Consider the following 25,329-nt stretch of genomic DNA (forward strand, 5'->3'; position numbering starts at 1 on the left):
AAACAAAACATCACGTGACACCAGAAGCATTTTTTATTGGGCAGCATCACAATCACGTCACGATAGCGGGCGGGGAAGGCTACTTGATCAGAAGTTTTCATTGGCTATCATCATCATGGGAATGTCCAGTTTGACCGTGTTGGACCGGGGGTGATCGTGCTAGAGTTGAACTCTGCGGATTTCGCCCACTTCTCGGAGCTCTGTGCGTGTTACGCTAACACACTCGTGTTGCAGTAATTAAATCGTATTAAATAATACTAATTACTGTATTTGCTCTCCGTGCTGGACCTGAATTGTGCTGGACTAACGTTTGTTGGACGCGAGGGTACTGTATATACTGTATATATATATATATATATATATATATACCCCCTGGGGGTAGGGGGGTTTTCAAGAATACTCCCCCAGTATCCCTGCTTGTCGTAAAAGGCGACTAAAAGGGTTGGCGGAGGGTTAGTGCCCCTCCCCGGAAAAAAACTAACTAAAAAAACAAACAAGAAGCCTCGGACAAGGACTGACCAAACGATGACGACCCAGGACCGGACAAAGGACTTGATACTGGCTACATGGAATGTAAGAGGAGCGAATGATGAGGTGAAAGAGAGAGAGATTGTCCAGGTGCTTGAGGGTGCGAAAGTGGATGTATGTGGAATAACTCAAACAAAATGGAGACGAGAAAGTGTGAGAGAATGGGAGTAAGGATGGGGTATATGTGCAGGAGTAGATGAGAATGAGAGGGCAAAGGAAGGAGTGTGTATAGTTGTGAGTAAAAGATGGAAGAAGAGCATAAGACAGTATGGATCAGTTGGGTCAAGGATTGTGTGAGTAAAGTTGAAAGTTGGAATAGAAATGTGGGCGATTGTGTGTGTATGTGCGCCAACGCAAGATCGTGCTAGAAGAGTGAGAGAAGAGTTCTGGACAAATGTGGAAGTGTGCATGGAAAAGTTTGGAAGGAATGAGAGAGTGTTTTTAATTGGTGATATGAATGGTAAAGTTGGTAATGTGAAGGTGGATGGAATAGTTGGTGAGTGGGGTGTGCCTGCTGAGATAGATGAGAATGGGAGTGCGTTAGTGGACATTTGTGCTGGGAGGGGGTTGGTGATAGCCAATACCCTCTTCAGGCATAAAATGATCCACAGGTATACATGGCGAGTGATGAGAAGGGTGGGTGGTGAACTGAATGAAAGGAAGGCAATGATTGATTATGTGTGTGTGGATGAAAGGATGCGAAGATGTGTAAAGGATGCAAGAGTTTATAGAGGTTGGGGGAGTGGACTTTCTGACCACTACTTGGTGGTGACCAGAATTAGGATGCAAGTAAGATGGAGGAATAGAAGAAGGGAAAGACGAGAGGAAGGAGTAGTTGCAAGGAGAGTGGAAAGGTTACAAGAGGATGAGAAAAAGGCAGAGTATAAGAGAGAAGTGGAGGAACGATTGGGCAAATATGAATTGGAGCAGATGGGAGACGTGGAAGGTGTGTGTAAGATATTTACAGAAGAAATATGTGCAGCATGTGATGTGGTGTGTGGAAGGAAGAGAAGACGGAGGGGGGTGCAAGGAACAGCGTGGTGGACTGAAGAGGTGAAACAGGCTGTGGCACAAAAGAAGAAAGCATACAATGAATGGATGAGAAATAGGGGCGTGGAAGAAGTTGAGAGGCGGAAGAGAGAGTTATATGTGGAAAGGAAGAGAGAGGTGAAAAGATTAGTAAGAGAGAGTAAGAAGAGAGTGGATGAGGAATTCAGAAGGAATTTGAGTGTAAAGTGGAGGGACTGTAAGAAAATGTTCTGGAGAGAAGTGAAAAGAGTAAGACAGGGTGGAAGTGAAGTTAGCAGGGGAGTGAAAGATAAAAATGGTAGATTACTAGTGGAGAAGGGAGAAAAAGTGAGCAGATGGAGAGAACACTTTAAGGAATTGTTGAACGTAGAGGATGGAAGTAATGCGAGTATAAGTGGGTGGGGAATGGCTGGGAGAAGGAGGGAGGTGAGAAGACACGAAGAAATCAGTAGGATAGAAGTTGTGGAAGCAATGAAGAAAGTTAAATCGGGGAAAGCCCCAGGAATTGATGGAGTGTGTGGTGAAATGCTGAAGCATGGGGGAGAGATAGTAGTAGAATGGATGTGGAAGATGTGCAGATTGGCCTGGGAGGAAGGTAAAGTCCCGGAGGATTGGAAGTCTATCTATCTATCTATTGCCAGACGCCTCAGTCCTGTTTGGGGTGGCCACAAACAAATCGCCTCCAAGTCGCCCTGTCCCCCGCCATTTCACTCCCCTGCTCCCAACTCACACCCCCCTCTCTCATACACCTCTCCACCCCATCCCTCCATCTCATCCTCGGCCTCCTCCTCCCTCTTTCCCCCTCCACCTCACTCACATACACTCTCTTCGTCAGTCTTTCACCTTCCATCCTCTCCACATGGCCAAACCACCTCAGTATGTTCCTCATAACGCTTCCTATCATCCACATCAACACCACAACGCTCCTTTATATCCTCATTCGTCAGCCTGTCTCTCCATGTGACTCCACAGGCTCCTCTTAAATAACTCATTTCCACTGCTCTCACTCTTGACTTGTGTCCTTCCAACAACGTCCAAGCTTCACTTCCGTACGTTAGAGTTGGTATCACAATACTGTCATGTAGTAACTTTTTCACTTCCATGCTCACTTCCCTGTTTCTTATCACTGCTTTCAAAGAACCAGCAACCTTTCTTCCCTGCTGTACCCTTTCAAGCACTTCACCCTCCAAACCTCCATCCTTACTCATCACACTACCCAAGTACTTAAACGTACTCACATTTTCCAATTCCTCACCATCCAACCTCGCTGTACATTCACTGACTTCACCTCTCTCAAAGACCATCACTTTACTCTTCCCTACATTCACCTTTAGATTGGAAGTCAGGTATAATTATTCCCTTGTACAAAGGAAAAGGGGAAAAAGAAGTGTGTGGTAATCATAGGGGCATTTGTCTTCTCAGTATAATAGGAAAAGTGTATGGTAAGATACTTATAGACAGAGTTAGAGAAAGAACAGAGAAATTAGTTGGAGAAGAACAGGGAGGCTTTAGGAAGGGAAGAGGTTGTGTAGATCAGATATTCATTCTTAGATCTTTAGTGGAAAAGTTTCTAGAGAAGGGAAAGAAGTTGTATGCGGCTTTCATGGATTTGGAGAAAGCATATGACAGGGTGGATAGACAAGGATTGTGGAAAGTGTTAAGAATATATGGAGTATATATGAAGCAACGTTGGGTCTGGTTAGTACTTGGATGGGTGACCGCCTGGGAACACCAGATGCTGTTGGCATCCCTACGTGTCAAGTGGGGTTGGTGGAGGATTAGTGCCCCTCCCTGTAAAACAATTAACTCTAAGCCATTGGCCACCCCGTCTGGGATACATGGCGTCTGGCAATGAATGAATGAATGAAAGATGGGAAGTTGTTGAATGCTGTGAAGAGTATGTACAATGGTGCGAAGGCTGCAGTGCGTGTGGATGGTGAACTAAGTGAATTTTTCTCTTTGAAAGTTGGTTTGAAACAGGGATGTGTCATGTCTCCATGGCTGTTCAATCTGTACATGGATGGGGTAATAAAAGAGGTACAAGGTAGGGTAGTGGATGTTGGAGTGGCCCTGGTGAGAGAGGATAGTGTTTGGAAACTCCCTGTACTGTTGTTTGCAGATGATACTGTGTTGTTGAGTGAAGACGAAGGGGAGCTGCAAGGCTTGGTAGATGAGTTTGGGAGAGTGTGTAAGAAACGGAACCTAAAGGTGAATGTAGGGAAGAGTAAAGTGATGGTCTTTGAGAGAGGTGAAGTTAGTGAATGTACAGCGAGGTTGGATGGTGAGGAATTGGAAAATGTGAGTACGTTTAAGTATTTGGGTAGTGTGATGAGTAAGGATGGAGGTTTGGAGGGTGAAGTGCCTGAAAGGGTACAGCAGGGAAGAAAGGTTGCTGGTTCCTTGAAAGCAGTGATAAGAAACAGGGAAGTGAGCATGGAAGTGAAAAAGTTATTACATGACAGTATTGTGATACCAACTCTAACGTACGGAAGTGAAGCTTGGACATTGTTGGAAGGACACAAGTCAAGAGTGAGAGCAGTGGAAATGAGTTATTTAAGAGGAGCCTGTGGAGTCACGTGGAGAGACAGGCTGACGAATGAGGATATAAAGGAGCGTTGTGGTGTGGATGTGGATGTGATAGGAAGCGTTATGAGGAACACACTGAGGTGGTTTGGCCATGTGGAGAGGATGGAGGGTGAAAGACTGACAAAGAGAGTGTATGTGACTGAGGTGGAGGGGGGAAGAGGGAGGGGGAGGCCGAGGATGAGATGGAGGGATGGGGTGGAGAGGTATATGAGAGAGGGGGGTGTGAGTTGGGAGCAAGGCAGTGAAATGGCGGGGGACAGGGTGACTTGGAGGCGATTTGTTTGTGGCCACCCCAAACGGGATTGAGGCGTCTGGCAATAGATAGATAGATAGATATATATATATATATATATATATATATATATATATATATACACACACACATATATATATATATATATATATATGTATATACTGTACTAGGTAAATACACATAAACATATTCACATGCACACATGCATGCTAATACACACTAACAAGATTGTCAGAAAGACATAAAAGCTCTTGGCAAACATAAGGGTGGCATTTCTATACATGGATGAGATGATGAAAAAATTGATATTGGCTATGATCCACCCCAGAATGGAATAAGCGGCAGGGGTGTGGTCCCCACATTAGATGAAAGATATAAACAAGATCAAGAGAATACAAAGAGCAGCAACCAAGATGGTCCCTAGCCTGGCAGATCTATCATACAAGTTAAGACTATAAATGCTGGATCTGTCTTCCTTAGAAGAAAGAGGGGCAACATGATTGCAGTGCTCAGGGCCATGATGGGAGTAGACAAAACTGACAGAGAAGATCTGTTTGTACAGGATGGGGGAGCAACAAGAGGACATGGAAAAGAAGTTGAAAAAGACAAGTTGCTTGAAGGGTATAAAAAAAAAATACAGTTTTCCATATATAATCCTTCGATTATCCGGAAGTCCACTATCCGAACGTTCCATTACCTGGATGCTGTGATCTGGCTGTATTAAACCATTATGTGTACAGTTCTCCATTTTGTCCAGACAAAATGCTTGCGTCCGGGTAGAAATCATGGCTGTGTGAACAATTTCACCCGCCTGGGCAGGAATGGCCGCGTGGCGCCACGCTGTCTGGCTTGGAAGTTCACACAGCATCCACTAGACCCCCCTCAGTTGTCCCCAGTTTCCACACGGCTACCGTGTAGTGAACAGCACCTCTAGGGCAGTTAAGGCGATGCATGTGGTGACTTTTAGGATGTTCCCTACCTGCTTCAGGCCTTGCTATTCCTTGCATGCCTCTTCCTAGGGTGTGTGATGATGGCCCCTCCACCAGGTAATAGAAGAGGGCAGTGCTGACTCTGTAGATGAAGCAGGAGATCCTGGGCAAGACTGATGCAGGATGGTAAACTTTCCATATCCCATATCACAAACATTAAAAATAAATTAACACCAAGACTTAACTCCCTACGGTCACTTGCCAATACAACATTCGGACACAACAAAGAAATCACCACCAAAATATACAAACAACATATACAATCAGTGATGAATTATGCTAGCCCTGCTTGGGCTTTGAACCTTTCTAAAACACACTACAACACTCTACAGACAATACAGAGGCACTAAAAATAAGCACAGGCTGCACAGCTACTACACCTACAGACCACCTATAACAAGAAACCAAAAGTCCTCAAAGTCAAGAATCATCTAGACATAAGAGGCACACATATTCTTGCTGCAGCCTCCACAAACCTACACCATCCACTACACTACATGGCAGCACATACACACACACACCAAAGAATATCAAAACAACACTCAGCACACAATATCATACACAAATACTGTCACCTCTCCTCCTTGGCCCGACCCAACCAGCTTCCAGAAACATATCCATACTCAAATCACTCGCCACTCCAATCAGTCACTCGAAGACAACACATAGCTGCATGCATGGCCTCCTGATATCCACCCTTCTGAATCCTACCTCCCTCGTGAGGACAGGGTCCACCTGGCCAGGCTGAGATGTGGGCATCATCCAGCCCTCTTGATTTACCAGAAGCTGGATGACCCTGTCACTGACACCTGTCCAGGATGCAACACAGCACCCCATACTATCAAGCACATTATGGATGACTGCATTGCATGCAATCATTTGCAACAACAACACAACATACACTCCTTGAGAGCTCTGTGGGAAAGCCCAGTCTCAGCCATGGCCTTCCTTTGGGACTCGGGGCTGTTTGGCCAGACTGCCAAGGGAACAACTACTACTACTACTACTACTTCCCAAATCTTAATCCCTTGGCTGTGAAGCTCCTTTTAAAAGGTCCAATTGACAGGCTGCGATGTTCCTTTTACAATCCACAAATCCATTTCAAAAGTTGCGTCCTATATTGTGAAGCGAGTACTTCGTGCATTCATCTGCCCAAGCTCGGGATTGCCAGGTCATCTTTTAGCATCCTCCACACCTCATCACGCATTATGTAACCATGTGTGCCCAGTTTGCTTCAAGAAGTCATGGCATCTACAGGTGGTCCACTGAGTTCGCCCCAGCCCTCACTTGGTGTTACCAAGGAAAGAGGTGCTTGAGGTCGTATTCCACAGAAAAGGAAGCACAGTACATCCCCCTAGTACGCGCCTATATGGGCAGCAGACATGCTCGTGTACTAGGATTTCGCATACCAGGAATACATAAACTAACAGGAAAATTAACATATGGGCAGCACCCCCCTATATCAGTGACCTTCTTGACCCGTTTGAAGGAAAATATCTAAGACATATACAGTACAGTATATACTTAAGATATAACTGAAACGGCAAGAATATGGCTACTCACCTTAATCAAAGAAGACAACAGGCTTGATGGACGTAAGAATGGGTTCCGAGGCAGGGTGAGGAACTTAATGTGCACCCCCTGCACCACCCTCAATCGGTAGAGAGACTTGATCGGTAAAGAGGCAGCCTGCAGTCCCAATGGACCTAGGATTGAATCCCAGCTGGAGCAGGGAACAGTTTGAGGGTCTGAATTTTATAAAAGCAGACTTTACTGATCTAACAGAAGACCCGCCAACATGTCATAAAAATACCCCTGCTAATACCAATACACCAGTCCTGTATGAGACAGCCCTAGCATGTACTCCATAGGGATGGTGGGTGTTAGCGCCAAAGTGGAGACACATAGAGGTGTATCGTATGTAGGAGGACTACTGGGCCTTGGGAGCAGGCTCTGAAGCATATGCCCAGAGTCGGACACACACACACACACACAAACACCCACCGCACCAACCTCCTCATCAACATTTTCATGAGCCACCACACTCACTTTCTCCATGAATCCTTCAAAGTCTATTGATGACACCAATGACATCACCTCATCCTCTAGTTCCTCCCCAGGAATTGGCTCTGCAAAAGAAGGCACTGCTTCCTCAGGTTCTTGAATTTGTGGTGGCCGCTGAATATAACAGGTGATAAGGGTTTGTGTCCTCCTGTTAATTTCTTGATGGTGCTTCTCTGTGTAGTAGCAGAAGGTTCTGTCTAATGAAGTCAGAACCTCTTCCATTCGTTCCAGGCACAATTCCATGCTCTCGAATTCCTCCTTGAACCTATTCAGGGCACACAGGATTTGATTAATCCTAGGCATTGGCAAATCACTCTCCATCAGAGGCAGGTGTCGCTCTTGGGGTTCACACCGGAAAACACCAGTTTTGGGCAGTTTCTTCCTGCCGCCTTGCATCGTGTGGATGTGACTCGTGTACTCTGGTTAGGAAAATATTAAAAACAGGTCCTCGCGCACTAGATTTTCGTGTAATGGGGGGGGGATGTACTGTATGCACCTACTAGTTACAGTGATTCTAATGATTCTAGTGTGGAATATACTGTAAAGCCTCTGAAAGAAACAAACACACCATGCTCTAAGCGACGCCAACCCACATATGATACACCACGGTGACTTTCACATACTCGTCAACTTCAAGACCCTCTAGAAAAATGACTGAACAGCTGTAAATTAGTGAGAGAGAGTAAGCGTAAAAGACTAAAATATAACGAAAATGAAAGTGTCTGGTGTTGGCCATGTAAATATCTTTCGCTGAGTTTAACAGTAATCCCTGTGATATCCGGATGCCAAATAATCGGACATCCCAATGACCAGACATTTAGGACCTGGGCCTTTGGGAGGGGGGGAGGATTCACCTGTATTCCTGTCACTTCTTGCTGCTTTTCTTTCCTTTTCAGGTGGCTTTACATTGAGTGACAAGCCAAATGGTTTCCTGTAAGCCAAGAAACCATTTACAACGCTGGGTGGTAACCATATAACCAAACCATACGTGCTCCCTACGTGTCAACAAGTGGGTTGGTGGAGGGTTAGTGCCCCTCCCCGTAAAACAAATAACTCAAAGTCAAATGGCCACCCCTTAAGGGATTATGGCGTCTGGCAATAGACAGATAGACAGATAGATTTTGAACTTGGCACACAGCGCCGAACAGCTGTGTTTTCCCGTGTAGTAGGGCGGCCCCCTGCTCTCCCCTCCCCAGTTACCACCTAACTACCATCATGACTAGACGCTCATCGCAATAGCTGCTGCACGTGCTCATTTCTGTGAATGAACAGTGAATAAACTGCAATAACTCATCATTAGACCACACGGGAATTTACAGTGTTGTGCAGTGTTAATAAAATTAGAAATTCAGAGTGCAAAGGATTAAGTCCAGAGTGCAAACTGGCAGTTGCAACTGGCATGGCAGAAGTAAGAACAGAATGTGCAGTGTTAAACAACTATAATTCACAGTGCAAAGGATTAAGTGTGGCACAACACTGGATTACTGTACGTGCTTCAAGAGCACTTTCACCATCGCTAGAGCCTTAGGGGAGGCAGGTTAATCTTCGTAACGGCCACGGACATGTTGTAAGTACTCTGTACACTGCTAAATATTTTCCATACTCACTTTTAATTCCTCATTCTCTGGTTCCTTTTCATTTATTTCATGCTTTCTGTCCCTTATCTGTGTGAATAGGGTCTTAAATAGGTGCTATGCATGTCCGGTGGGGAGTTAGGTACAGTGTGTCTTCAATATACGAAAGGGATAGGGACCAAAAAAAAAACTTTCGTAATTTGAAATTTCGTATAACAGAACAATTTTCCCCATTGAAATATACAGTACACAGAAATGGGGGGGATGTGTCCCAGGACCCCCTCGGACCCCCCCACCTAAACTTTACCCCTCCCCATTTTGAAGTACAGTCAACCCTTGGCTATCACGAGTAATTGGTACCCTAGGCGACCCGCCATAGCCAAAATCGCGATAGCCATACTTAAGAACTAATGGGAAAAATTCTACTTGGTTCCCCGACCTCCAACTTTACCCCAACCTTACCCTATTTTCACATCTCCTTCACTAAAATACCTGGGATTACAAACCAATGCTGCAAATTAACAACAGTACAGTACATAAAGGTTATAAATAAAACAGAATTAACTGTAATAAGCTATTTTACTTAACATTTTTGGAGAGGATGAGGGGCTTGGGTGGGTTGAAGGGGTTCCGAGGCTGGGGTGGAGTATTACTGGCCACCCCTCCGACGTTCTATCTCGTCTAGGAATTGATCAGCTTCATCAGGAGTCTGGAAGGGACCCTCAAAACCTTCAAAGTCGTCAGCTCCATTATCAGAATCCACCTGAGGCTCACGGGATGGTCCTGGCTGTGGGTTGGGCTGAGCCTCGTTGCGACGGCGTAGGAAGTCTGTTATCTGGCGTTGTTGTAGGTTGTTGATATGGGCATGGTATTGTTGGTGGTAACCCTCCAGTGCCTTCATAATCACCGAAGAATTTGCCTCACTGTTGGCGCTAACATCTTGCTCGATGAGATGACGTAGCCTTACACCCAAGTCGATGATTTCCTTTATGTTGGCTATGCTGAGTCCCCCACGACTCCCAGCATCACCACCGATGTTCTCCTCACCACTCTCACTCCTGTCCTCCTCTGCCACATTCTCCTCCTCTAGGATGTCGGCTGCAGTAACAGGGGGTGGCTGAATCATGTCACGAATGTCGTCCTCCATTGTGTCAGCAAAGCCAGTCCCAGGAATTTGCCGTGCCTCTTCCACTGCTGCCTGAATCTCCGCCTGCACAGACTGTGGCTCACCTGCCACATTCCCACGTCGGTCCTCAGGTAGCCCCTCCAAAATATTTCGCCAAGCGTGATGAATTGTTTTCTGTGTCACATCATCCCAGCATTGCACCATTAAGTCCACAGCTTGCTTAATATTGTACTTTTTCCAGTAAAGAAACACTTTTCTGTCATGTTCACCATCACCTTGCACTTCGTCATCATCATCATCATCACCACCACTGTCCACTAGGTGCTGGATGAGCTGGGCGTCCTTGGTAGCTTCCCTCATTATCCTGAATTGCCGTTGCGAGTAGGCAGACTTGACCACAGATATTACCTCCTGGTCCAGGGGCTGAATCAATGATGTCGTGTTGGGTGGCAAGAATTCAACTCTGACGTTAGGGTCTGCATCCCTCAGTAGAGGTGAATGTCCTGGGGCATTATCCAGCAGCAACAGAATGTTGAAGCGGATGTTGTTTTGGGCGCAATGCTTCTTGACCTGGGGAATGAACGCCTCCTTCATCCAATCTTGCGACAGCTTTGCCGACATGTACCCCTTCTTTGAAGACATCCAGTGCACATTCAGGTTGCTCATATCCTGTAGCTTGTAGGCCCGTGAACGTTTAGCACAATGAATAACTGTTGGTTTAAGGCGGCATGTTCCTGACGCATTCATTGCAAACAAGAGGGTGAACCGTGCCTTCATCGCCTTCCTTCCTCGTACGTGGGCAGAGTTGGCTGTGATGAATGTCCGCCTGGGCATAGTTTTCCAAAAGAAGTTCGTCTCATCCATGTTGAATATTTGGTCAGGTGTATATTGGCCCTCCTCAATCACGTGCTTTAAAAAGTCGGGATACTCCTTAGCCGCTGCCATGTCCGCACTTGCTGCCTCACCACTGATTTTCTTGTTCTTGATCCGTTGCCATTTCATAAATTGATCCACCCATCCCTTGGAGGCCACAAACAATGGTGGTTGTGCAACAGCCAGCTTCCTTGCAACCCCAACATATATCTCCCTGGCTGTGTCCATGACCTCACGCGTCTCCACCGCCTGGTTCCTCCGTGCCTGCCGATCAAGATACCTGGCCAGCAACTGTTCTGTCTTAAGGAGCACCTGATTACGACTCCGCAAGGCGTTGCTGGCTCCCTCTGACGATGCCAATTCCATGTGCTTCCTTATGTGCTCTCGTTTCTGGTAGATTCCTCGGACCGTGGACTCGTTGATACCAAATTTCTTCCCCCACGCTGCACTTGCTCTCACCACCGTCGATCAGCCGCACAATTTCCAGTTTCTGAGCATAAGGCAGGTTCTTCCTCTTCCTCACTTGCCGTCCTGGGTTAGCCGCGTTACGTGCACCAATGGTAGGAGGGTTGGATGGGGTATTGGTGGCCATTGTGGTTGAACAATAGGTCTTCACGGCTATAGCTGCTGTCGACTGGTAACGCTGACTCTCTCTGAACCTTGGCGGGAAGGATGGGTAGCTGTAACCATGTCTTGGGCCAATCAGCGCTCGGGTAGCCTGTGACGTCGCGCCAATCACGGCGCGAGTATACGCATGGGCGGAGCCCGCGCGATTTGAATGTTTCTGGCCGACCATCGTCCACGATAGCAGTATTTGAGGTCGCGATAAAGGTAATCGTGTTGCATTTCACCTGTCCGTGATAGCCATGAAACGCGATAGCAAAACCCGTGATAGCCAAGGGTTGACTGTAAGCAATACCTGTATACAATTGTAGAGAAGGGGAGGGTCATTTTCTTGTACATCTCCTTTTTCTTCGTCACAGTCCCAACGGTGGAAGCTGCAAGGCCTGAAGCATGCCCAATTCCTGAAACTCCCTGCCCCTCCTTGGCGTCTTATAATTTCAAATTTCCTTTCCAGAGTTAGAGTACAGTGATGCTGCTTCTATGCAGTGGGCTCCCCCAATGCTGGAGATGATGCAGGGCACTTGGGAGGCATGGCAAAACAATCCAAAAAGGTGAAAAGCTCTGAAAATATCCTCACGTACAGCAAAGCAAAACTGTGAGGAGAGGAGGACGTGGACTCAACTAAGAAGCGCACAAAATTTTGTTTACCAGAGAGGAGTTAGCTCATTTTCTCTCGGCCAGCAGGCACGGCGCTGTGCACTGCACCCATTTTGAATTTCTCATACAGTATTCCCTTAACCCCTTCATAGCTGCTGGCCTTGAACAACACTTTACTGTTCTGGTGCCAGTGACACTGAGTTAGGGCAAGCTATAAAAAGCTGCTAACAAATATGGGAAGGGAATGAAGGTTATTGGTGTGTTTACACAACCCTACTCTACCATCCCAAGCAGTCAGGCGTTCACTTCACTCCAGGTGCATTCGCCGATGTTTACATGTTTATGTTACATGCGCTCTAATTTTGAGTAAATTTCTTTCAGCAAGGGAACATAATTTACCACCCTCAAAATAGTTAGAAAAATATAGAAGACAAACTAGAGGAATTAAACTGAACTGGTAAGGTCTTTGGGCTGTATGCTTACACGAAAGATTATGGGTTTCACAATTTTAGGAGACGAAACGTACAAAAAATGTTTGCTAATCAGAAAAAAAATTACTCTTTCATCCCACATGTTCTCGTAGGTTAGAATTCAGATCCACATTCTTCGTTCGGTATCTCTCTCCCCAATATATTTCGGACCGACTGAGCACAGTTATTTCTGCTCCTTAAAGTTAGTGTACATTTACTGCTCATTCGTTTGTTCATTCTTATGTGTATGTGTGAAAGAGAAAGGACTGATATAAACAATAATGTATTCCATTATCGCTTTCATAGTTGCTGGCCTTGAACAATGCTTTACTGTACCAGTGTCAGCAATGCTGAGTCAGGGTGAGCTATAAAAACTGCAAGCAATTATGGAAAGGGAACAAGGGTCACTGGTGTGTTAACACGACCCTACTCTACCATCCCAAGCAGTCTGGTGTTCACAGTTCACTTCATCCCGGATGTTTTCGCCGATATTTACATGCTAATGTAGCATGCACCCTAATTTTATTAATTCTTTCATGAATCACAGGAAATCACAGGATGGGTTTAGGGGAAAAATAAAAGAAAAAGCCAGGTGTGCCAGACGAGTCTTTTCACATATTTAAGAAAAAGAAATTGATTTTAGAACTTTGAAAAAAAGGTCCTCTGAACCCACGGTCATTGAAGGGGCTAAACATACGCTTTATTTTAAGCAATAAAAGCACTTTACAAAAGCAGTTCTTCCTGATAGTCTGTTATATTTTTCCGATTATTTCTGGGTTGGCAAAATAAAAGTTTCTTGTTAAATCTGTTTCCCCATCGTTTTTAGCTGTTCTGGTGTGACAACTCTTGTTTATTTCGTTAACATAATGGTGGAAAGGCCTGCTCTTCCCAAAGTGTTTACCTAAACCTGGCCTAACCGAGTTTATCTGTACCTAATAATTTAACCTAACCTATCCTACCCTCCAGTTGGGAAACTGGGAAAAGATATCCACCTTTGAGCACACTGAGTTTTTTCCACTGCGTTGGAAATGATCGTAGAGGAAAGTGACAATAATAACAAGGAGGAAATTTTTCAGCAAAAAAAAAGTGATTTGCCAAACTGAAACTTATCAGTAAATTCCAGAATCAAGCTGGAGGATCATGAATTGAATTGGTATGGTCTTTCTGCTGCTTCAAGTGTACATTTACTGGTAAATAAATAAATCTAACAGTACTTGTGTTTTGTTTCCGCGGGATTAATCGTGACTTCGGACTATTCACGCACCCCTTCACACCATATAGTCTGGATAATCGGGCTATCACTGTACAGTATTTCCTTTCGTATCAATTTTCATATCATCGAGACATATTTTCGTATTGTGGTATATGTCCTACATTCATCGCTTTCGTACCATCGAAAAGTTATACTTCAGGTTTTCGTATTTCGGAGACTCACCGTAGGTGGTTTTCTGAGTTAAGCTCAGTTAGGGTCCATAAGTACCTGTCCAGGAGGCATTTTCCCAGTATCCGGACAAACAACTTTCTGGACATGCCTTTGGCTCTGTCACATCGGATATTGGAGGGATTATTGTATTTACTATTACTGAGTAGTCTTCCAATGTTTAATATCACACTATTTTAGTTTATTATTTGTAAAATAATGATTTTGAAGTGCTAAGTGAACCACTCAAGATAATGTATAGAAAGTGATGTGTATAGTGGTGAGTGGTCGGGAAACAAAGTGTGGTGAGAGATGGTGTGGGTGGTGGTGCGTGGAAAAAAAAAAAAAAAAAAAATGGTGTTGCTTCCACCGCTTTCTACAGCACTGTACAGTAGGAGCATCTAAACATTCACTTACGTGCCCATAGGTCAGAAGAAAGATTTTGGTTTCTTGTGCATGTTTTATTTTTTTTTTATCTTGTGTATTACTGGTAATATGAAAATTACTGCACTGACAATGGGCAATTTTTGTGTGGATTGCTGCAAGATGGGTATTGCTCTCACCATCATAATCACAGTCAAGGGATTAAAGGATTATTATTTTCCATGCTTGACCATGGTAACTGCTTGCCTGTGGTCTACATGTCTGCTTGAACAGACAGAGTAGTGTTAAACAACAGGAACAAGTGTTGTACAATGTACTGTAGTGGCCTTTTACAATGGCTTTCAAAGTTAGGTCATGTACAAAGGACGGCAGAGGGAGAAGTCCATTATCCAAACAGATCCTCTTTCCGGACATGCCTTTAGCCCTATTGTGTTGGATAATCGAGGGATTATTGTATACACATTGACCTATGGAACAGCCTGGACAAAGAGACTGTCCAGTCCAAAAATTTAAATGAGTTTAAAGCAAAGTCTGACTGGCTGATACACGGAGACGGGACCTCACGAGCATAGCTTATTTCTTCCTGTGTATCACAACTAGGTAAATATAAGCAAACGCACGTACAGAGATGCACACACTCATGCAGGCACCTGTGCACATGCTGTGTGCGTGTATGTGTGTGCATGTATGTGTGTGTGTGTGTGTGTGTATTCTTACCTAACTGAATCTTTACAGGAATGAGTCAAGCTTGTACTGTCCTGTGTATTAAACCATTTTTATCACATCCTTAAATTTATGGATAGTTTTAACACACTATTTCATTCGGTAGTGCATTCCACTGATCAGTTGCCCTGTTTGGGAAACTGAATTTCCTTACATCTTTATCACCTCTCTTTTCATGTACATTTTTGCAGTGTCCTCTTGCTGATGCTGTGTGTGTGTGTGTGTGTGTGTGTGTGTGTGTGTGTGTGTGTTCTTACCTAATAGTATCTTTACAGGAATGAGTCAAGCTCGTATTGTCCCGTGTCTTAGACCATATTTATCGTACATATCCTTAAATTTGTGAATTGTTTTGGCACACACTATTTCATTCGGTAGTGCATTCCATTGATCAATTGCTCTGTTTGGGAAACTGAATTTCCTTACGTCTTTATCACCTATCTTCTTATGCAGTTTTTTGCAGTGTCCTCTTGCTGATGCTTCTCCATATGTTAAGTAATCATTTATGTCTATTTTCTCCTTCCCTGATATGCACTTATATAGCATTGTCATGTCACCTCTTTTCCTTCTCTCCTGTAGTGTTGGTACATTCAGTTTAGTTAGTCTTTCTTCATAGCTTAGGTCCCTTAACCCCTAAAACGCGGGTGTTTACAGTCGATCCCCCCTGAGTGGCGGGGTTGTATCGCGGTCTGAGTACCTGTAAGAAAATATTCGCCAAAAATCAGAGATTCACCCTAAAACATTATACTTGGTATGGCACATAGTACTTACATTCAGCTTTCTCCAGAGACAGGTGTTGAGCCTTCGTGGACTACCCAAGGACTTGTGGAGACTTGCAAAGTTGGGTAACCAAATTTTCACTTTCACACCTCCAGCAACCCGGTTTCCCCTCTACCACAGCCTCATTCTGTCACAGTAAACTTTATACTACAACGTAAAGGTAGTTAGGAATCCATATTTGTACAATAAGCACTGAAAATAAGGCTAAAATCAACGAAGCATACAGCCGACATGCACTGTGGCGGCGGTCTTCCCGTCACTCAACAAACATTTCCATTTTCACAGCTAAAAACATGTATACTACATTATTTTCAATCATATTACTTCCCAAAAGATCACCACGGCGCGCTTTTTATTCTGCCTTACGTCCGCCACTTTATTCTCGTTCCTGTCGGCCGCTTACACTGACTGGGAAGAGCTAGAACTCGCCATAATCTCACTTTGAAAGCCTGCAGTAAACTGACGCTAAACAGAGGCAAACCGTGAGAAAAAAAGCTAGTGTTACAACTGGGGAAACAAGCGTTTCCTAGTAGCATAAACTGCTTGTGAGAGGAGATCGCAGATTTACAGTTCTGAGCGCTCAGAGCGCTGCCATGTATCACAGCCAGGCTGGCCGGGCCGTGGTGGGGGGGGTTCGGGGGGAAAACGCGATATTTGGCAACAACTGAGGTCAGTAGTACAAAGGTAAAGTATGCTAGTTGTAGCTAGAGGGTGGTGGTACTGATATACAATACCAGCTGGAGCCTGCTTGCCCGCGGTTGTTCAAAATTTACTAAAATCGCAAACGCGACGACCCGCCGTCCTGCCCTTATGGCCGAGCGTCGCAAACGCGACGATCCGCGTTTTAGGGGTTAAGCTTGGTATCCATCTTGTAGCGGCCCTTTGAACTTTTTCAATCTTGTCTATATGCTTTTTGAGATGAGGACTCCAGACTATTGATGCATATTCCAGGGTTGGTCTAATGAATGATGTTATTATCCTTCTTAGCATGTCTTCATTTATGTATGTGAATGCTATTCTCATATTTGCAAGCAGTGTATACATGTTCCGTACCTTCTCGCTGATGTGGTCAGCCGGAGATAGTCTGTTATTGATAATCACACCTAGGTCTTTCTCTCTTTCTGATGTGTATAGGGTTTTATTTCCTAACTTTTACTCCCAATCAGGTCTTTTTCCACTTTTACCAAACTTGATTACATGACACTTGTCCACATTGAATTCCATTTGCCATGCACTACTCCATTCATGAAGTTTATTTAATTCTTCTTGTAGCTCCCTACAAGAGTCTGTGCTAGTAATTCTCCTTTGTATTTTTGCATCATCTGCAAACATATTCAGATAGCTCTCATTTCCAGTGTTACTGTTTATATCATTTATGTACACTAGAAACATGATTGGTGCCAGCACCCAACCCTGTGGTACTCCACTAGTCACTTCTTTCCATGATGAGTAGTTTCCTCTTAGTACTGTCCTCATTTCTCTTTTTATGAGAAAGTCTTGCATCCAACAAAACAGTTTGCCTCGAATTCCTCCTTGATGGTACAGCTTCCATAAAAGTCTTTGGTGTGGTACTGTGTCAAAAGCTTTCTTGAAATCTAAATAGATACTGTCCACCCATCCTTCCCTTTCCTGTATTGTGTTTGTTACTCTGTCATAGTAGCTCAACAGATTAGTAACACATGATTTTCCTTTTCTGAAGCCAAACTGTCTTTCTGTTATCATACTGTGTTCTTCTAGATGATTTACCCAAGCTTTTCTTATAAGTTTTTCTAATACCTTGCTTACAACACTGGTCAGTGATACTGGTCGGTAGTTGAGAGGATTTTGTCTATTTCCTTTCTTGAATAAGGGGACTATATTTGCTTTTTTCCAAATATCAGGTAGTTTCCCTTGACTCAAGGATTTCTTGAAAATTAAAAATAATGGTTTACTTAACTCCTTTGCACATTCTCGTAACACCCAACATGAAATTTCATCAGGACCACTTGCTTTTCCTTTGTCTAATCTACTTAACTCCTCCTGTATTACTTTTTCTGCTATTTGTATATCTGGTAGTATGTGTGGACATGCGTGTTCCACATATTCCCTCTCAAAATTTTTTTCTTCTGTAAAAACTAATTGGAAATTCTTATTTAGTGCTTCACAAATATCTTTCTCTTGTGTATAAGTGATTCCCTCGTCCGTGATGGATTGTATTATATCTTTTACTTTGGTTTTGCTTCTGATATAGCTGTAAAACAGCTTTGGTTGATCACTACTTTTATTTATTATATCCTCCTCAAACTGTTTTTGGGCTTCCCTCCTTATTCTTGTATAGTCGTTTCTTGCCTGTTTGTAATTATTATACGCCCTTTCACTATTGTGTCTTCTGTATCTATTCCACAACAAATCTCTTCTTTCTTTTGATTTTTTACATTCTGTATTGAACCATTTCTGTATTTTCTTATCTGCTTCTTTGTGCTGTGGGATGTACTTCTGGACTCCTATTTCATAAAATTCACAAAAATTTTTATATACAGCATTTAAATCTTGTCCTCTAAGCTCATTTTCCCAATCAACTTCTAAGAAATACTTCTTTAGGTCTTGATAATTTCCCTTTTTATAGTTTAGTCTCTTTTTGTAACTGTCATTGCTGTTTACTATGTCATATGCTATCCTGAAGTTATAATTTAGTACTGCATGATCGCTTTTGCCGAGTGGAGGGTGATATATTAAACTGTCAATGTCATTTTCTTGCTTAGTAAATATTAGATCTAGCACTGAAGGTACATTAAGTCCTCTTTTTCTAGTGGTTTCCCTCACATGTTGCGTTAAGAAAAACTCTTGTACGAGATCCAGGAGCTTTTGGTCCCAACAGCTTTCTTGGCTATTTATATCTAGAGTATTCCAATTTATATTTGTATTGAAATCCCCAGTTAGTATAATTCTTTCCGATTTCTGTTCCATTTTATGTAGCAAGGATCTTATACTCTGAATTGTACTCTCTGCCAGGTCCTCATATTCGTCTCTTTCCCGTGTGTTTGATCTGGGTGGCATATACAAATTGGCTACAATTACTTTACCTTCAGATGTGTCGATTTCTACTGCAATCAGTTCTACTTGTGATGGTATATCTAGGTTTATTTCCTTGACTTTTAGATTTTTCTTAGTTAATATTATAATTCCTCCTCCTTTTTTTAAGTTTCTGTCTCTTCTCCATATATTGTATTCCTCTAAGTTTAGTATGTCATTGGATATCCTTGGTGTTAATTTTGTCTCAGTTAGGCATATTATTTGTGGTTCATTTTCTCTGACATAATCATCCATCTCTAGTAATTTAGATACCATTCCATCCACATTTGAGTACATCAACTTTATCATCTTGTTTATATACTTGTCATGACATGGTTCTACTACCTTCCTCCTTTTTCTTCCATCCTGTTTGTGTACCACTTTCGTACCTGCAATCCTATTACTTTGTAAAAAAATTTCTTCTTGTCCTCTTCTGATCTTCCCTCATTTTATGTTTTTGCTTCCCCCCTTTTCTCTTTCAGTAATTCCAGTTCCTCTTGTGTTAGGCATCTTTTTATCCATACACATTTGTGTGTGTGTGTGTGTGTGTGTGTGTGTGTGTGTGTGTGTGTGTGTGTGAGAGAGAGAGAGAGAGAGAAAATGCTGGCTTTGATTAAATTAAAAATACAGGCATACTCCAGTTTACCGATGCAATTGGTTAAGTAAAAACCTATTGCTAGGCAGGGTATCGTATCTCGGAGTAGATTTAACACGCACAGTACAGTGATGCGTTTTTGAGCCTTGGGTGTCTCCCCCCAACCAAGTCCTAAACCCACACTAATGAGTCCAAAAACAAGTTTTTTGCTTACCTAAACCCCCAAATAGCTTTAAAACAAGCCTGTTATGAGTCCATATTATATTTACAAATCATAATAGATAGATAGATAAATAGACAGATAGACAGCTCTATGCGAGCCTGGGAATGGGAAATGATCGTGCAAGTTAAACTGAGGAAAAGCTGACGACAGATTAGGAAGTAGCAATGTCAGGAGATGATGCAGTTAGTTTGTCAGCGAAACAGCAGGAGAACAAAGCCTAGTGACCATACACACACATACACACATACTCACACACAGGCTTCTAGAACTTTCCAACCACAGTGAACACACGTGACACGACCCGTTTCACCAGAATTTAGGAAAGAGAGCTCAGAAGGAGAGAGGCCATAGAATCGGCAGGTAGTGGGGAGAAAGGCTTAGCAACTTGGAAGAGAGAGAGAGAGAGCGAGACAGGGAGGTAGCTAGCTGGACTCTACTTATACTCACTCGTGTGTGAGAGACTTTGTTAATATTTCCAAGACAAATAAAAATAGTCCCATACTCTTCTTTACCTCTCCTGTCATTGCATGACAAATGGGAACCAAGATTATCTACTTACAAACAACTCAAGTATAACAACCGCTCGTCCACAAGTCTAATATATATAACTTCTCTACAAGTAACTACAAAGTCTTTTTATGACAAGCCAAACTAAGCCTAAAAGCAGTTTATAACTCACCTAAACCCAAGACCTGTACCCCAAAATGACAATGTTCACCCCACCTATGACTAAAATACATTACAGTGGGCCTCACATCTGGTGAATACTAGATTTAAGAAATTATGCCAGATGTGAAACAGTCAGATCTGGGGCAAACTTTAAATGGGTAAAAATTAACAGGAGTCCTTTGTCACCCAAAAGTTACCCTATTTTACATATTTTTGTACTTTTATCCCAAGGAAACTAAATACAACTATACTACACATCAATATAAATATGTAAAGGAAATAAAAACTCACCAATATCAAGTTCATGAATGCTCTACTGGGCTAAATGTGTGGGTCATTGGTTGATGAATAACTCTTGGGTGGCAGCCTGGGTCGCTGCCTCATCATCTCTCCCAAGGTCGCCATCGTACTATTGTAACAAATTCTAGCTGAACACCGCCATGCACAAGAACTGGGCACAAAAACTAGTCAGGCAAGGTGGTAGCTATGGTCTATGAGGTGGTGGCGTACACAATGGCGTCATCAGAAGATGGCCGCCAAGTGCCAAGCTGGATGCGCACGGAATTTTGCCTGGCGAGTGCCCGCCAGATGTGGGGCTTTGTAAAGTTTCTAACCTGTCGCCAGATGTGAAACCACCTGATAAAAAAATCGTCAGATGCATGGCCCCACTGTAATATAAGTCTAAAAACAGTTTATAAATCAACCAAAACACAATATTTAAGTCTAAAATATCAAAATCAGTAAAAAAATAAATCCCATTGTTATACAGGGGGTTTGGCCATTGTTAGGCAGGGTAGGGTGGTATTCCTACCCCTATTGCTAAAGTGGGGTATTGCATATTGGGGTATCGTATCTCGGGGTCTGCCTGTATGCAGTTTCTTAGCTGTTAGTGTACCATATCATTGTGACAACCACAGAATTGAGAAGTGATGTGCACATTCTTTTCACATATTCCTGCAGTAAGCTGCTGTATTACATTTTGATTAAGAGTAGTCATCAACTTAATTCCCCAACATTCACTGACAATATAAATGTTCTAGTGAAGAACCTGCAGAGTATAATACAGTGTTAAGAGCAAAGCAGTGTAAAAACATACTTGGTACAACACACAAGAGGAAACAGCATATAAGTAGCACAAGATAAACCCAGTACTTCAGTGTGTAGTCTTAAACTTACCCTTATACATGAAGAGACTCTTCAGAGTGTATTTCATGAATATAAATGCACCAAACCAAACGGCAAATGCAGATACTGTGCAGCATACCACACCTTTGGCTGGCTCTTCCCTGAGGAATGACAAAAACTGTAATCCAATACACACTGGAAACAAACAGAAAAAGATTCTTGAACAAATAAAAGCATTAAGACATTACAGTACTTGATATTAAACAAAAAATAAATAAATAAATAAATAATAAGAAGAAGAAACTAAAAGGAGCTTTACAGTACAGGAGAAACAAAATGATACACTGTATAAATGATGTTACTTACAGGGTTATGTGTTTCTTAAGAAGATCAATCATCCCAAATGAGAGGTCAATGTCATGGCCATAGGTGTCACGAGAGAGATACATGGCATTGTATCCACCCACAGTTAACGCCAATGACGAAAGAGATGCAGGAAACACACCACACCGGACATTATTCTGTAAACATCATGCAACGTATAATATAAATAAGTAAATAAATAAAATATCTGGAAAACAGACCTTTCACTCTATAGTCTCTCTTTGAAAGCACCTTTAACAGAGGCAGCAAACCACTTCCATAACCACCCACACATTATAGATGGTGAAAAGAGAAATTATCCCAGTCTAAAATGACTGTGAGGAGGGTGCCTTTCTCAGACATGGGGGAATTGTAATCTGTAACCGTAATCAATTGTAATCGATTACAGACTTTTGTGTAATTGTAATCGATTACTTAGGCATTTTTTTCAAAGTAATCGCAATCATAATCGATTACTCTCATGTTGTAATCATAATCGTGGTTACGTTTACGATTACAAGGCCCCAGATAAGTTATTCTTCCACTAATACTCATCAAGAATAAAATACTGTAGTTCAGTGTCAAACAGTCAAATATACACCATAAAAGTCCATAAGTAATATGAAAACAAAAGTGAACTGCAGGTTATCACTTAAAAGCCTCCATATAATATCCTACCTAAGCTAGAATAATATCACCTGGGAAGTTCTCAGTTGGTAGAATAGATAATAGAATGAAAGGGTCAAGGACAAAGTGAAGAAAAGTCTCAGTGCTTGAATTATTAAAACACATTTGTATCACAAATTGCCAAAAAAATAAAGGAACAACTTACTGGACAGAGCATTGTACAGTATATTTTCATCCAGAGTAACAGTCGCCATAGGTTCTGCAGAGCTTAACCCTATGTTCTTCCTTATGCAGGCAATTCTTATTAAAATGATTTGCATATAAGATATATATCCCTAGAAAATATCAGTTTTATATTACTGGACGATGTTTTTGCTCTTAAAAACTAACTTCAGCTATTTACTTAATCAATGTCAAGCATACAAGAAACGTGCTCATAATTACACAGTGCATAACAGTACATGTAATCATGACTAAAATCATAATTACTTCTTACGTCGTGCACCCCTGCGTGCAAGGTCTGAGGGGCTGGGTTTACGATCGAGGAGTTGAGAGGTATGATGGGACTGGAGTGTATTGGTGTTGTGATGAGGAGAGGTAGATTGAGAGGAAGGTGAGAAGTGTAAATACTGGGGGTGGGGTTATGAGGGGCAGACCAAGAAAGACATGGGACGAGGTCATTAAATGTGACTCAGGGTTAAGGGACTGAACTGGGAGGCTGCAATAGATCGTGCAGCATGAAGAGCCGCCATTAGGTGACCAAGGCTGATGCATGCAAGCATGTTGGAGCCTTTTATAAACGAAAACGTAATTGTAATCGATTACTCTTACTTTTACTGTAATCATAATCTGAAGTTTGCAAAGTAATCGTAATCGTAATCAACTACAATACCCCTGTAATCGCACCATGCCTGGCATTCCTTCTTATCTAAATGTTCTCATGACTAATGGGGAATGATGTCCTACCTCCAAACTTACTGATATTTCATCCACTTGTTCAAACTGGGAACCACATTACATGGTCCCTATGCTTGTTCCTCTACTAGGAGATGACCGCATATGCCACTCTTAGTAATGGTTGCCTTGCACTGCCACCCCTTCCTATGCTCTGGCTATTCTGTTATTGTGCTCTTACTAGGGGTTTGAACATCCAGCCATTATGGTCATTTTACCAGGAGGCTTGTGGATGATGGTAGCTGGGTGGTCCCTTTCTGCCATGTACTCAGGATGAGTAAGCTTTCCAGTTAAACTATTCACAGTGATGATTATAAACATACGCAGAGGGTGGTGCAGATGTCACGTACCACAGTGAATATACACATACTAGAAATTTTCAATGCGTTTGTGGCCTCCTGACTTCTACTGCCATTTTAAAGCCACTGAATCTGGATGCCATCCACTTCAGTTCATTTTGGCTGCTGGCAGGCTACTCAGCTTGGAGATTTTTAAATATGAAGAAGTCTGATACAGCCTTAATAAACCATTAAGTACAAAGCCATTCATAAGCTGAATAAAGCTGCCTGGAGAAGCAAGAATAAAAGGGCTGTCCCTTGGATTCAAGTGGCACACCAAGTTTTTAATTCTCTTCCTGGACTCATAACTTACCCAAGAAGAAAAAGGAGGAGGAGGAGGAGGAGGAGGAGGAGGAGGAGGAGGAGGAGGAGGAGCCATTGCTATGCATCTGTAAAACATCTGGATAGCAATCTGGAGGGGATAAATAAAATCTACATATTGGTTGGTCGGTTGCTGAAGGATGAGGATGACTATTCTGCTGACTTATCCCTGCCAAACTGGTTGCATTTAATTCAAAGCATGATTGGAAGAGGGAGGCTGTAGCACCAGCCAATCAGGGTGGTACTCCCAGGGGGAATCGCAATGCTGATGATACGGAGAGGTGGAGCTCCAGTTTCACTAGCTACATAATCATTTCCCTTTGCTGACCTTTACGATGTGACACTAACATGGAGAGTGGACCAGCATGCTCTCGCACTTCCTCAAACTACCTCATACACTACACCACATGCACTTTACATATCACACAACGCACCCCACTACATCATAGGGGTTGACGCCAGCAAGGGCATGCGACCAGAAAAGTCTGCCCCCACTACCTAGTGGTGCACATTTTGAGGGGAGGCATGATAAGGGCTCTGCCAACATAGATCATGGGGCCAGGGTGAGATGGGACTTGAACCTGTGCTAAAGAGTACAGGGCATTATGGTTCCCAGGCTGCCACTTCCAACTACATGCACAATACACACTACACTTCCTATTCAAAATTCACCAAAAATGGCGTCGATTTATCAAGCCTCGGAGTCCCCAGGGGGGGGGGGGACCATAAATGCCCCCACCATCTGCCCCTCTCCCGGTGACGACTCAAGGTGCCTGGAACCACTGTCTGACTCTCTTCTTCTTCATTTCTGCAACATTAGCGGCCTTTCCTCTAACTTTCGCTCTGTTGAGCACCACCTCTCCTCCTCTAAACATCACCTTCTTTTTCTAACGGAGACTCAGCTGTCTGAGGCAACTGACAGCAAACCCTTTTCTGTATCCTCCTACTTTCTCTATACTCATTTCAAAGCCAAAGGTGGCTGTTGTGTATATATACGCAATGACTTATCTTGCTCTCGTGTTCCTGAACTTGATTCTTCTGAATTC

At 43.0% G+C, this 25,329-nt stretch overlaps 1 protein-coding gene across 1 annotated transcript in view; it reads right to left on the reverse strand.

Moving 5' to 3' along the window:
* The window catches only part of whd (carnitine O-palmitoyltransferase whd), a 454,516-nt gene that overhangs the window by 378,901 nt on the left and 50,286 nt on the right, over positions 1-25,329 (reverse strand). Inside the window, exons 2-3 of the mRNA XM_080283386.1 lie at positions 22,047-22,201; positions 21,732-21,841 (exon numbers count right to left, since the gene is read on the reverse strand). Of these exons, the coding sequence (XP_080139512.1) occupies positions 21,732-21,841; positions 22,047-22,201 (265 nt within the window). The remainder of the gene's footprint in view (positions 1-21,731; positions 21,842-22,046; positions 22,202-25,329) is intronic.

The sequence above is a fragment of the Coenobita brevimanus genome, chromosome 97 (assembly GCF_032717465.1).
Source record: "Coenobita brevimanus isolate Jiangsu-jjx chromosome 97, ASM3271746v2, whole genome shotgun sequence".
Classification (NCBI taxonomy): Eukaryota; Metazoa; Arthropoda; class Malacostraca; order Decapoda; family Coenobitidae; genus Coenobita; species Coenobita brevimanus.